This window comes from Ascaphus truei, chromosome 1 (genome assembly GCF_040206685.1).
Source record: "Ascaphus truei isolate aAscTru1 chromosome 1, aAscTru1.hap1, whole genome shotgun sequence".
NCBI lineage: Eukaryota > Metazoa > Chordata > Amphibia > Anura > Ascaphidae > Ascaphus > Ascaphus truei.
In genome coordinates, this window is record NC_134483.1 from 458,378,522 (window position 1) to 458,394,498 (window position 15,977).

General features: G+C 39.5%; 1 protein-coding gene across 1 annotated transcript in view; it reads right to left on the reverse strand.

Annotated features, from left to right (window-relative positions):
* Positions 1-12,742: 12,742 nt before the first annotated feature.
* The window catches only part of SNCA (synuclein alpha), a 135,054-nt gene continuing 131,819 nt past the window's right edge, over positions 12,743-15,977 (reverse strand). Inside the window, exon 6 of the mRNA XM_075565859.1 lies at positions 12,743-12,841. Coding sequence (XP_075421974.1) covers positions 12,809-12,841 — 33 coding nt within the window. The 3' untranslated portion in view covers positions 12,743-12,808. The remainder of the gene's footprint in view (positions 12,842-15,977) is intronic.

Consider the following 15,977-nt stretch of genomic DNA (forward strand, 5'->3'; position numbering starts at 1 on the left):
GACATGCCTGTTGTTTTGTCAGGTCACTTATTAATGCATTCATTTTAAAGCTTCAGCTCTTCAAGCACAAATTGCCCTCCACTTTTGAAAGCATTTTTACTCTGGATGTTACTTTAACTAGGAAAGGAATACTTAATTACTCATCCTTAAAGGTTATGGCCATTTAAATGACATAATATTATAATAAAAAATACTTTATACTGTAAATGCTTTTCTTGCACTGGTTTTATGGAAGAAACCTATTTCTGATCCTGGGAATCTGGAGGAGGAGCTGAAACCCAAGAGATTATAATTAATATCGAGTAATTACTTGTAGTCATAAATATATACTGAATATTTAAAATAAAAATTTTAAGCATTGTGGAAGAGTAGAATATTTAAAATGTATTCCTAAAGGTATAAAAAGCTTACAGGTTAGTTCTGCGGTTGCTTGAGCTTAATTCATGGATCCACAATATGGCCTTACCTACAGTATATTTGTAGGGAGGTCATCACTCATTTAGACATTCAACTACAGAATAATCTTAATCTGTTATAACTGACTTTTTTGGAACTGTATAACCTCAATATAAAGTAGATTGTACAGTCAAGAGTAGAGGCAAACGGCCTCCATAGGGTAATTCCCTAATTAAATCATAGACATATTTCCTTTTGCATTTCCGTTTTGGAAAAATTATAATTGTATCTGTTTGAAAATCTCTCTCTCTCTCTCTCTCTCTCTCTCTCTCTCTCTCTCTCTCTCTCTCTCTCTCTCTTCCTCGCTTTCTTTCTCTCATTCAGTGTTTCCACTGCAGCAAGGGATTCTGGGAAATAACATGCAAATGAGCACACCATGTCACCTTTGCCCGAAAAACCATTGTTACATGGAGCCCATATAAGCTAATACTCGCTGTTAACACAGCTTTAAAGCACAGCATTGGAATCAGATGCAAAGCCAGAGAAACCATTTACAGACATGTTTCAACCTTAATGGGTATATTGTGGAATAAGTGATATAAGGCGCAAACAACTATTAAAAAGTAACAATAGTGAATAAATCTATATAAAGGGAAGTGTGATGATTAAAGTCCAACCACCCAGCTCAAACCTCACTGGTGGGACCTGTTTCACGGGTTCCAAGGATTCAAGTATTTTTCTCAAACATCCAGGGGGAGCATATGGGGAAAGAAATAAAAATTTAAGTGCAGACGTTTCTATAAAGTAGAATGATATAGTCTTGGCTCGTATAAATGTATTACTCACAAGATGTATGAGTTAATCAGGCAATTGGCAAATTGGGTTGCCACCCATCTGTATCTGGACCCCCCTTGTTTAAGATACCGTCAGCAGGATGATGTATATATAATAGAGAGAGAACTACATAGTGCGATCAAAAAGGTACAACTTTATAATTTAAAAAAAAAAACGGGTCAATAAAATGCGCACTTACAATGTGCCAGTAAAAATCATGCATGTATCTCACAAATGGAGAAAATGGAAGCTCCCCGAACTGCTCACCGCCTCCCTCGGGTGTTTGGCTGGCTTTCTCTCACGGATCTGTGTGCCGATTCAGAGCCTCCCTCACGGCGCCCGTCCAGGAAGATGACGTCACGGCTGCAGAGTTGGTCAGCTACGGGTCGCGTTTGAGTCCAAAATTGGTACACTCTACGCGTTTCGCCCAGCTTGCTGTAGCTGTTGTCGGCTTCGTCAGGAGTGTGGTACCATCATTGTGAAGTTGGTTGTACTGCTGGCTTTGCATTTTCAAGTCTGTAGGGTTTACCATCACGTTTTAAGTCAAAACATTTGAAAATGGCGGCAAATTTGTTCGTGCATTTGACATCAGTTCATTGGTCTTTTCAATATTGTGATACGCGGTGTTGCACTATTTTCGTGTTATTTTCTCTTTTTCATATACCGATTGAGAACTGCGCTCCTGCCTTGCTTAAAATAGGTGTTTTTCCGACCCTGTGGAAAGATCTATCCAGCGCAGCACCTCATACAGTACCATAGGGGTTGTATGTTTTAAAACTCACTTGATTTCACTAATATATATATATTATATATACAGTGGTGTGAAAAATAAAGTACACCCTCTTTGAATTCTATGGGTTTACATATCAGGACATAATAACAATCATCTGTTCCTTAGCAGGTCTTAAAATTAGGTAAATACAAACTCAGATGAACAACAACACATAGTATCAGAGGAAACAATGCTGGGGTAAGCTGCCGCCAATGCTCAAGGGCTAGAGCGTGGATAATATGTCCATTATAATCAGAGACACACAGGTAAGGCACTTGATGAAATAACATAATAGAAGATCCAGCGGACAAATAAAGCAGGTTGGGGGGAGGGGTAATAACGAGTGCCCTTAAGAATCGCCGACCATCCTGAATGGGAACAGTCTGGCTGATGCTATGACACCCTTGACCCCCTCTGCCAATAAAGTTCCAGCTGTCACGCTGTGTCCGGTGTGTCCCACTGTAGAGGAGATGATGCACCGGAATAGGTGCCTGCGACTGTGTGTGAAATCCACGTGCAACCAGCTGAAGTATCTGGAACAGCAAACAAGAAGAGCGGTACACTGAGGTAACCAGGTAAAACCAACACGCAGCTCTAAAGAAAAAAATGGCTGTTTATTGAAGTAGATGGACAAACATCATGCAACTAGATGACCTCTGATGCGTTTCATCCCGCAAGGACTTTGTCAAAGTCCCTTGCGGGATGAAACGCGTCATAGGTCATCTAGTTCCATGATGTTTGTCCATCTACTTCAATAAATAGCCGTTTTTTCGTTAGAGCTGCGTGTTGGTTTTACCTGGTTACCTCAGAGTACCGCTTTTCTTGTTTGCTGAACAACAACTCATGACATATTACACCGTGTCATGATTTATTTAACAAAAATAAAGCCAAAATGGAGAAGCCATGTGTGAAAAACTAAGTACTCCCTTTCTGCTCCCATAGGAATTAAGATGCTAAGTACCAGACAGGTGCTGCTAATCAAATGCCCTTGATTAATTGATCATCAGCAAGTGTGACCACCTCTATAAAAGCCAAAGTTTTAGCAGTTTGCTGGTCTGGAGCATTCAGGTGTGTGTTAACACAATGCCAAGGAGGAAAGACATCAGCAATGATCTTAGAGAAGCAATTGTTGCCTTACCTGTGTGTCTCTGATTACTATCCACGCTCTAGCCCTTGAGCACTGGCGGCAGCTTACCCCTGCCTTGTTTCCTCTGATACTATGTGTTGTTGTTCATCTGAGGTTGTATTTACCTAATTTTAAGACCTGCTAAGGAACAGATGATTGTTATTACTGTATGTTCTGATATGTAAAACCATAGAATTCAAAGAGGTTACTTTCTTTTTCACACACTGTGTGTATATGTATATATATATATATATATATATATATATATATACGTATATACTGTACATAAGCATTTTTTCACAAAATAAATAAGTTGTGCTGAAACACTTTGTTCAATTCAATATATGTGAACTATGCCAGCAGAGCTGTTTGAACCTGAATTAGCACACTGGATCAAATACCACATCACCAGACATGAACTCGTTATCATAATAAAAGTTATTTATGAACCTACTAATCTGAAAATACGGTTGTTATCACTGTATCAATTTGGGTTCACTGCAGTGAATTAACAATCCATATTGCGTCTTGAAATCTCAATGCAAAGTAATGTACATATAATTTTTCCTTCTGTAGACTTATCCTTATTCCTCCCAAATGTACATATTGTATCTTTTTATTATAAAATGAGACCGGTTTGTTTTAGCATTCATCTGTCATAAATTTGGCGTTTCTGTTGTTAGATTTTTAATAAACATTTGTTTAGTAATAAATATTGGTTTTTAATATGATCCAATAATAAGATTACGTGTTGTTTTTTTTTTTTTTTACAAATTAACATACAGGATTCCCAGAAAAGCTCATTTTATTCAAAAAAGGTGTTTAAGATATTTTAAGTTAACAAATCACAGATTCCTTAAAATAAAGTATTCTGGTTTGTGGATTACTGATGATTTTAGCCATATTGGAAAGTACTGACCTGTTGGTGGTTGAATTTAATTTATCTACTTATCTACACAGGCGGCACACTTTATTCGAGTGCGGCTCATTCCGCAAGCCGGGATATGTCCCGGCTTGCGAGCCGCACTCCCTCAGCGTGCCGCGCATCACCGATGCGCGGTCACGCGTCATCGGGTGCCTGTGCCGCCTGTACGCGTGCCCAGGGCTCCCCGAGGGAGCCCTGGTGTCGCGCAGATGTGAGGACGGCGGCGGGACGTTCCGGGGGACCCGGCGGACCCGGTGAGGAGAGGGGGAAGCCCCGATCGGCGGGCCTCTCCTCCGAGGCTTCGGCGCGCGCCCGGCACCCTCCGGCGCGCGCCAGGTTACTGCTGCTGCCGAGAACGGGCAAATGCTCGAATAAACTCGGCCGCAGCAGTATCCCACCATGCTGGTGACGTGATGGGCTCCTTCATCAAAATGTGTGAAAAAAATAAACATACAAACTTACAATCTTCAAGTAAAAAGGGTTACGTTTTAACATGTAAAATAGGCTGTAATGCAAACTTCAACAGCATACTGTATACCCAATATTTACAAATGAAGCACAGTTTTATTCTTATGGTGTTGTATCATTAACAGCTCATGTAGGAGTGTTTCTACATGTATTACATTATTATATATTCCCTGTTATTTCTGTACTACTATATATTACTCTTGTTTTTTATCTTAATCATTTGTTTTTAATTATTTCACTTTAGCTTTTTATGTAGTGTGGTTATATGCTTTTTACTTAAAATTTTCTCTTTAGGATTAGCTAAGGAGTTTAGTAATCTGTTCATTGTTTATGTATCTTTTCCCCTTATGGTTAGTGTTTTTTTTTGTCCCATTTTTGGTGACTATTGTGTTTATTGACATCGCAGTGCCATTTTGCGCATGCGCAATGATGAGCATTGCGTGCAGGCGTCTCGGCAATTTGGTTTGAATCATTAGGTTGTTGGAATAGTAGCATTATCTGTTGTTTTATGCATTGCCCATAACAATCATGGCCACACTGCTTGCATGACGGTTTTTGCCATTAGAACGGCGCCGGGTCGTTCTGCGCATGCACGATGACGCGCATTGCGTCATAACGTCATCGCGCTTCCGTTTTTTGGCGCGAAACTGCTTACAGGTAAGAGGGTATTTAACAGATGTTATTACATTGTGTTTTATCCTTGAAAAAGAACGCTGTGACGTTCGAAACGCATTGGATGGGTCATTTGTCACATTAAAGTGCCCTTTTAATTCATTTTTGATTCTGGGTCCTTCCTGCTCCGTTTTTGCTAGTGCGCTTTTGTCCTCCATTCACTCCCTTTATACTACATATTGGAAGCTGCACAGCCTGCCTACCTCTCCTAGGATCGTGAGTATTGTTTATGTTCAGGGGAACCTGCCAATGAGACTGATGGTGGGTGGGCATGTACCATCTACCACCTGTCTTCAGGAGGATTGTACCCATACTATTGGATATTAAGTACTAATATCATTACTCATTCTTTATACCTTGGTTTAGTGGTTTGGCTTACTTCATTTTGTTATACCTGCATTGGAAGGCTTTAGCCTATTTTTTTCTATTTTTTTTCTGTGTTCAGTTTAAGAGTTTTTGTGTATTTATCTCTATTTGGATATTCATATATTTTTAAATTTTCTAATGTGTAATATACGTATTTTTTTTAGTAAGCTGTTTTCACATTGTTCACACTTTCTTTCACAAATGTATTTATTATAATTTTTCAGGTACTTATAATTTTTAATTACTTATATTATCAATTTTCAATTAGATTTTTAATATTTTTTTGCGTATATATCGTTTAGCACCTATATACTGTATTATACTGTATATTCTATTTTAAGTTACAGTCCAGAAATAGCAATACTGTACTACTGTTAACACTGTAATAACTGCATCATGCTGATTATTTAAATAAACAGTGATATGGTCTCCATCGCACTAGCCCAGTAGAGAAGTATTCATTGCAGAATGCAGAAATCAGCAAACTAAATCACAGTAGAGTTTAAATAAAAAATGTATGCATGTAAAAATAATATACATTCACAAGGGCCCAAATATATTAAGCTGTGCTATGCAGTACCTTAGGACATCTTCCTAGCACCAGAAGACACCTTATACTTTCAAGTGTATAACGCTTAATAAACATGGGCCTTAATGTTTTGGTGATTTTCAGTACAAGACTAATATACCCAAAGTCAAAACATTTAAGTTGTTCCACCTAAACCAGCTCTTACTCCACCAGATGAAAATACATTGCAGAGCAAGAAAGCAAGGCTAAATGTAAAGGTGGGGATTTTCAATGGTGTTTTGGTTCTAAAATGTTTTCATGTTTGGGTTCTAAAACATTAGGGGCCCATGCAATAAGCGTTCATAAAAAAAATTGCCGGGTCATTTAAATCGCCTGTTTTTTGAGCGTTGCTATCACGGCATTCAAAAAACCTCGATTACCTGTGATAGCAAAATTCCCAAAAACGGGCGAGTAGCCGGCGACATAATGATCACCTCTCTGAAAAGGCCTTTACTGGCAATTTGTTTCAGCTGCACAGAGAGCTGCTCAGAGAGAGCCGCCCCTCCCTGCGCAAATGAAAGTTTTTTTAATGTAAACTTTATTACTAGTGCAGATGAGCAGGGGGTCTCTGGAGCAGAACCGCGTTGATTTCAGGTCCGGGGACCTCCTGCTTCCCGAGATAAAGGGAACGTTATGGGGTGCTGGTATCTCTTATGCATTTTATTCCCACAGTCACGTAACGCGGAGCATTTAAATGCATAGGAGATACCGGCACCCTATAACGGGGCCTGTATCTCGGGAAGCAGGGGGTCCCCGGACCTCAAATCAACGCAGTTCTGCTCCAGAGACCCCCTGCTCATACACTAGTATTACAATTTATATTAAAACAGCTTCATCCCACAATAAACATTAAAAACACAACAAAACTAATACCCACCTCCTCTACCCCCACATTGATACCAGAGGCCACGGGTGTCTGGCGGTCCTCAGGTGGTCCCTGTGGGTGTCTTTGGGCCCTCGGGTGGTTCCCGCGGGTGTCCAGTCAGGTGTTCCCTGTGGGTGTCCATGGGTTTTCAGGTGGTCCCTGCGGGTGTCCAGGGGTCCTCTGGTGGTCCGCATGTGTGTCTGGGGGTCCTTGGGTGGTCCCAGTGGGTCCCCGCTGGCCTGCGGTACCAATCCTGTGGCATTTTTTTTTACAATACATTGAAATAAATACACCCCCCCCCCACACACACACATACAGTACAGTAATGGGCAACATAACTATTATCCAGATATGGATAATAGCTCATTTGCCCATTATAAAATAAAAATATAGCCAGCCAGCATAAATAAAGTAAATAAACCTTTCTACTTACCCCTGCCATCATGAAGGGTGTCCTCATCAGCATGCTCCAGGTCCATGTCCTCCGTTGCCAGAAAGAATACAAGAAAAAATACAATCTAATGGCCCCTAACCACTACACACCCAGGAGGCCTAACCACCCAGCCCGGGTCCACTATACCCACCCTCTACTTATTGATTGGCATAGTGGTACATCATACCCATATAATATGGGCATGATAAGCCACTACAGCTGTCAATGGTCACCCTAATAAAAAAGCATTAAGGGAAAAAAATACATAATAAAAGATATAATAGAACATGGGGTAGGTATTAGTGTTTATTGTGGGTAGCTGGGGTGGGTGAAGGGGGTATTTGGCCCTTGGTGGGTAGTAGGAGGGGTTAACTACTTAATTGCCTTAGCGGTTAGCCTTTAAGGTAATGAAGTTGCCTGTAAATGCATTTTTATTGCATGGGATTCATGCCAGGTGTATCCGATGCTGATATTAATGGATACTGCACCGACACACTTTATTCGAGCAAATACCCGGTATGTACCTGGCAGATACCTGGAATGCGCCACTCCTCACCTCTGACAAGCCCCGTTGCATTTGCCTTCCCAGCCTGGGTTCATGCCTGGCTGATGGGCGGCTGATCTGTTAAATGATAATGATTAGGATTTAATAGGCTGCAATGCTTCGCGTGTCTACCAGATGGCATAAATTCATGAATTGTAATGCAGTATATATATATATACTGTGCATTATTGCAGCCAGCGGGAATAAAATGCTTCAATCCCTGCTTGGAAAATACCTCAATGCACTCGGGCAGAAAACAGTCACAAACCTCAATACACCCGGGTATACCCGAATTCGTGGGACTAGCCAAGCTCGAATAAAGTGTGTCGCCAGTGTATCAGCTCCGGAGACCCCCAGGATCAATCTGATACAGGAAAAATGCATTTTTTCCCCTAAGTCCTGTATCGCCACCTTTTTAGCAGCTTCTCACCAGCCTCACATCAACTTTTCCTGGCGTGAGAATTTTGGGAGAAACTCGCCATTCTAGAGTGCAATTCGCCTCGTTAACCTAATCGCGGCTAAAAGAATTGCACAAATTTCAGAACCTGCCGATAAGTGACTTGTCGCCGCTCACACGGTGATTTTTTTTAGGACGGCTGAAAATTTTGGCGATTCATGCCATCACTGCCCACTTATCCAGGCTTTCTGAATAGCAGTAGGCATTTTGGCCGATAAGTGCTTGATAAGTGGCTTATCGATGCTTATAGCATAGGTCCCTTAGTGTTAGTACAGTATGGAAAAAAAAATGTTAAATTGGCATGCAAGAGATTTGTGCAGATGTATGCAATGGAGACCATTTTTAAGGTGAAATTAAATTAAGACTTTATTGCGTCGGTTCCTTTAAACACTGCAAACACAAACATTAAAAAAAAAACTAGAACATGGGGTATGTTTCCAGCACACAACAAGAATACGATTGTAATAAATTATCAAAAAGGTTTTTTTCAAAAAATATAGTATTTTCTTATTGGAGGGGAGGGGGATAAAACAGGGGAATAAGCAGGCGTCTTGCAGCCAGAGTTTCCTGTTGGCAGTCTGTCTACATACACAGTTTGTTTGATATTTTTCTATTTTGAGAGATACAGTACTTAGAGACCGGTTCTTTATTACTATAGGGTTTTTGCCATAGTACCTGGAATAACCCATTGTTGTATTGTTTTCAATTGCATTAGTACATTAACATTAGTTTATTTATTCTGAGTGTGCCTTTTCAGTATCTAGAGAATATCTGCTGCATTTTATGAGACAGCCTGTCTTTTATTGAGGTAGTGTCTTCTGCAATAGTTATAGGTGGTACCCCACTGAGGGATACCTTTGCATAGGAGTTCCTCCTTTTTCTATATCTTTTGATATTTAGTTCATAATGCTTGGAAGCACCTGTTTGTGACAGAGGTAAGGAAAGTACCTAGATCAGATTGATCTAAGGGAATGGGCCAGAAGAAGGGGCTAGGAGCCCCGAAACATTGCCCCTCTTATTCCCCTGTTTAATCCCACTCCCCACCTTTCTTCTTATCTCCCTTTTTCTAGTGCATTTTTTCTACCTTGTATGTCTATATACTTTGTGACATAGTATTTTATATTTCTGTAATATTATTTAGCCTACTTCGGTATCTTGGATATATGTAGATGTTTGCTGCATGTAACGTTCAATATATAAGTAAAGACTATATTTTTTGAAAAACCTTTTTGATAATTTATTACAATCGTATTCTCATTGTGTGCATGGAACATACCCCATGTTCTACATTGTAATTTTGGAGGAACTTGGGTTCCTCCTTGTTCTCGTGCACCACTTCTGTATTTACCTGTTTATATGCTTAATTTTAGGTGCTGCTAAAACCTTATGCTTTCTATAAAAAGAAAGCCTACTCCACTTTGGAGAAATCACTACACATTTTATTCCAGCCCTATCTAACTAGGTGGGTAGCTAAGCTGCTTACCACCCCAAACTATATATATATATATATATATATATATATATATATATATATATATATATATATATATATATATATATATATATATATATATATATATATATATATATATATATATATATATATATATATATATATATATATATATATATAATACTGAGTTAAGTTATGGTGAGTAAAAAAAGTGACAAAAACCCTCCACAGGAAAGCAAATATGCAAATATAGCTGTATGCTCATCTGCATGTCTTAGGCAGGTCTGCAACCCCACATTTCCCCCATTATCACCCAGCATACAGCACTTCCACTGCAGCAAGGGATTCTGGGAAATGACATGCAAATGAGCACACAGTGTCACTTTTTGCCTCAATAACCATTTTTAACATGGTTCCCTATAGGCTATAGGTTATTGAGGCAAAAAGTGACACTGTGTGCTCATTTGCATGTCATTTCCCAGAATCCCTTGCTGCAGTGGAAGTGCTGTATGCTGGGTGATAATGGGGGAAAGGTGGGGTTGCAGACCTGCCTAAGACATGCAGATGAGCATACAGCTATATTTGCATATTTGCTTTCCTGTGGAGGGTTTTTGTCACTTTTTTTACTCACCATAACTTAACTCAGTATTATGGTTTAGCCTATCCCATAAGCCTCTCTTGCATTCCCAGTAAAATCAACCCCACACTGATGAGACCCATCAAGGTCGAAACAGCTGTCTGTGGGTGGTTTTCTGGGTATGCACCTTAACCCTGGCTGTGCTCAAAGCTGTGACCATGCAGCAAGCTTAAGCCTATAGGGAACCATGTTAAAAATGGTTATTGAGGCAAAAAGTGACACTGTGTGCTCATTTGCATGTCATTTCCCAGAATCCCTTGCTGCAGTGGAAGTGCTGTATGCTGGGTGATAATGGGGGAAAGGTGGGGTTGCAGACCTGCCTAAGACATGCAGATGAGCATACAGCTATATTTGCATATATATATATATATATATATATATATATATATATATATATATATATATATATATATATATCTCTATCTCTATCTCTATCTCTAAACACCCAACAGTCCAAAAAGAAAGTCTCTTATCTGTATCTGGGGTTTCTGTAGGGGAAGGCCTCTCTGTTCTCCTGGTCAGCATCCTTGTGTGCTATGGCACTCACTGTGTCCAGGTATAGAAGTCTTGTCCCATTATCTTGCAAATGCAATCGGGCCTCTTTTCCTTAGGTCCGCCCATTGTGGGCTAAGGAAATCTCTGCAGTCTTTCTTTACCTTGGTTCACTCCCTTGTGAGCTAAGGAATTAAGTTGGAAACAGGAAGCTTTTCTAAGAGACTTAATTGGCCAGGTGGAGTCTGGTTAATTGCCGGCTGCACTTAACCAGATCTCTGCTGGATTTTAGAGGGAGTTTCTTCAACAGGGATATGTCCCTGTTACAAAGCAGGAAAAGGCTAAAATAACACAATAAAGCATGCATGAATGCCTAAAATAAGTATGTACTGTAAAACATCATAAAAACTATTCAGAATCTAAAATACTGAAAAACCTAAAATAATCAATAAAGGTATGATGAGAAACACCCAAAGTTTTCAACTCCACTGGTGTCCATCAGCAACGAGGAAGGCCTACTGATTTTGGATTTCATCAATGTAATTTGGCTTCCATCACAGGTAACCAGATGTTAACACAATTGTGACTTACTGTTATACCAGTAGAGATTTGAGACAGGTTAGATCAGTGGTATTGCTAAAATAACCTATAATTTAGCCAACAGGTAATCTAAGTGTGCTAATCCAAGTGGAACTAATCCATTTGTATACTATTAGAGACCAGTAGTACAGGTCAGATGGTTATATTTCTATACCAACCTATATATACTGTACAACCAACACAGGTAACCTAACAATGTTGATTCAACTGGAACTGGTTGACTAGTATGCTAATAGAGACATAAACAATAAGGGTAAATGATTAACTAGTACAGAATTGTCACCAGGGGAAGGGAGAGAAAGCTTAATAGGGAGCCAGAGCGAATATTGAAAACAAGTACCTCTATTTGCCCCAATTTCAATTCTGCTTGGGCTTGAAGTCCCAGAGTTTAGAATAAAGGAATCTGGAAACCCTCAAAATTGGGGGAGTGCTCAAATTCATATTTTATCCATGCAGTTTTTATTGGTGCAGTAACGTATACACTGCCGTTGTGTGCATGAAAGCATTCATGCCTACCAGCATCCAGATAATTTCCTTAAATTATTTGATACTCACTATTTGAGTTAATATTTTGTCTTTTCCCCCTTTTTTGTTTACCTGTACATTTTGGAGTCTTCTTTCGTGTAACATAAACGTTAATATTTATTTAATTTACTTTAGATTTATTGTTTAAAGATCAACATCATTTATTTACAAAACGATACATAAAATGGGACAGAATTGTTCAATTCTTAGGTGCATAGTTCATGCTTACTGTCATAAATTTTATATAGCTACAGTAGAAACAATTGGCACTCATAATGGAAAATTACATAGGAAACATACAAAAATATTGCAAGATACAGTATAAACAATACCAAACCACTGGAAAACCACCATAAATACAAATAAAGTTTTAGAAAGTAGGACATTAGTAGACACTTAGGTGTTTTTTTTCTTTTCATTTTTGTTTTAAAACTGAAGCCACAACATCCACAGCACAATAATGGCTCTGCTCCCAGTGTCCATCTGAGGAGGGTGGAGTCACTGAGTCTGACCGCAGTTGGAGATGGTCTTTTCATCGCTGATGGAAGACTTCCATATACACTTGAGAAATAAAAAATAATAATAACAAAAAATAATCTGATGACCGGGCACATTGGAACAGAGCATTTTAATGGGAAGGAGAATCTTCTATGTTGATCTCACTTGTGCGGAACTTCATGCTTCAGGCTCGTAATCTTGATACTCCTCCTACATGCATCAAGCACAAAAACAACATTAGTTCTGTAGATGCTAGGAGACCAATATCAATGAAGTTACTATAATCTTTGCCCGCCCATAACCACTTTTATTCATATCAGTGAATTACTGCAAGTTTAGGGAAACTCAGTTGATTTCAGAAACATAATTTCACACTCGGCAACATACAGTATTTACAAATTTCTTACCAAGTTCTTGTTAAAATAAATCTTTTGTGGGATTAAAATCTCAAATGAATAGGTGTTAATAATTAGCTGACAAATGGTTATCATTATGCATACATATTTCTGCCCATTTTATAAAAAAATAACATGGCATCTTCATTCCATGATGCTATTGCCATTGGTACGTTTAATAATAATAAGAGTGTGTCTAAAGCATAAAGTGTTCGAGCATAAGGTTGATAATGCCAAGCTGAGTCTATATGACTTTATCGAACAACATTATTAATGACAAATAAAGAACACTTTCAAAGTGAATGTAATCTCAATATGATCACAAATCTATACTATCAATCACAGGTGTCTGAGCTGCACAATATGTTGTACTTCTAAGAGCTGCACAATGCATAAGGCACTGTAAGCATTTAAATGAACGGATGTGTTTTAACAGAAGCATGAAACAAAAACAAACTATTTCATTTTGCCAGGCTCAGGTACTTCAGTGAAAATGTTGCACATCTCTAGTAAGCAAATATGAAGCAGTAGAGTGGCCATTTTACAACTGGTAATACACAGTGTAACAAATACATTTTAATAGAAACTTTAAACCTAATTTGCATTTGACTGAACACACTTTACACATATCAACATGTCTGCACTCTGAAAAAAAAAGTATCTGAATAAATCAAGTTTAGTTATATTAAAATCTAAATACAAAACAGCCCTCTAGCAAGATTTCAATGTGACTCTGTTCATTTTCCTGAAAAATAACATTTAAAAAAATTCAAAAAATAGAACTGGGTTTATAATGATCATCAACATTTATTACAAAATCGAAATGAATCCTCCACAGGTGTCCAGTCTTGTTTTGGGTAGAATTATGTGACCATTTTTGTGGGGAGGCCCTCAAGATTCCTATTATCATCAACTTAATGAGGCTTGCCTTCTGCTTAACCCATATACAGTTTGTACACTCTGTCTGGTCCACATGTGCGGCCCTTGAGACCTCAACTGGGTCCAACATTACACAGACATATATACTGTATGATGCATACAAAGAAGGTACGTTGCAGCCGTGGTATGTCTGGGGTGGGTGGGTGCCCTCCCTAAGTTCCTACATGTGCTCTAATACTGAGCTTCTTGGAGAGTAGCGCATTAGAAAAAAAAATGGAAAAAAAAATAGTAACTTCTCCCTGCTTTGATGTGATGCAGAATGCTGGCTCGATCGAGAATAGTGTCCTGCTCCTCTCTTTAATAATAATAATTTTTACACAGAATCTTTACACAGAGAACTAGTGATTAGCACAGGAGAGGATAGTATTTATGTTATTAGGCAACTGAGTAAGTGGGGAGAAGCTACAATCCACACCAGGAAAATCTCTGCTGCATCTGCACTGGGGAGAGAGGTTGGGGGCCGCAGGTCAAGCCCCCAAGCACCGCCTATTTCCCACCATTGTCCTACAAGATTAATAAGTTTTTCTGTGTTCTATATAAGAATTTTAACTCAGGGAGTGTTAGGACCTGCTAATGGTCATGCCTTGAATGCGCATCCACTAGCAGGTTTTTTTCATGTACCTGTGCAGGACAGGTCCACTGAGGAAAGGTCCACTTAGGACATTCTCCCTCCACAGCAGAGGTAAATGAGAATTTTTACAGGTAGTGTAAGGACCTGCATACTGGTCATGCCGTGAAGTGGGTGAAGGCTTATAATGCTTTCGCCAAAGGATTTAACTAATTGACCCTTACTCCTGAGAATGATAATATTGAAGTATTTAACTGTGTATTTTTTCACATTGGATGCAGCATTGGGTATTTTTGTCTTTTGTTGTATACTTTTGGCCACGCTAAGTAGCACTCCTTTTGATACAAATAAATATACTGTATGATATGGTGGGTTCTAGGGTTAGAGCTTGCTATGATTGTGTGTTTATTACATCTACTCATATACTTATACTTAACTGTTAACAAGGACCATAACAAAAACAGCCATATCATTTACAGCATTAGTGATATTCATTACTGGACTTGTTGAAAACATAAAACATGGCATGTTAACAACGTTCATGCCGTCTACAAAGACATATGAGTATTATTCATACTCCCAAGTGTCTGTGGTCCGATTGCGGACCATGCGGTCAGCCCAGTTCAGACAGGTCAACTTTGGGACAGGTTACCCGCTGTGAGTCAGTTCATCTCTGCAGGTAGACTACACGGCAGACATAGCATCGAAGACCGGAATCTCCCAGCTGTTACTACAGCCATGTAACCAAGCGGCAACCGGGAACGAAAGGGAGACCTCTCACAAACCCTCTGTTGGCCCAATCATTCTCGGTGGTGTCGAGGCAATTTTCTCTGGATGCGCACTCAGGCTTCACGGAACACAAGAATCTCAACAGGTCCCTTGAGCGGGACCAACAGCATGCACCTCGGCCGAGGGTGGTGTGTTAGTAGCCGTAGGGGTGCCTTCAGCTGGTGGATCCAACACATGTTCCACAGGTCCTTCGAGCCCCTGAACAGAGACGTCCTTCCAGGAAGGAGGTAGAAATCTCAGTCGCAGCAAGTTCTCAGCGCCGTAAGTACTCTGTACCGCAGTAAATGCATAGGCCTTAGCCTTCACATGTTTGAAAGTGGTAGTTGGCCCCACAGTCACACACTGACAGGGAGTGCTTAGACTTCAGTCCCTCCTCTAACAAATCCATAGGTGCGACACATTTGCTCCATTTTCTTCAGACTGTCGCTGAAAAGTCTGAGGGGGCGTGCCACACTGCATCGACTCTACACTTAGTTACTGTGACAGGGCTGCTTGTACTTTTGTAGAAGTTAAATGCATGTTTGCTTTCTGGCATCAAGTGCACCACTTTATCTTTCTTTCATTCTGTTTCTGTCTTTTTTTGCTTGGCCCAGCGATCTTTTTTTTGTTTCCTTTATCTGAAACTTTACTAACCTTTAATGTGGTGTCTTGAGGT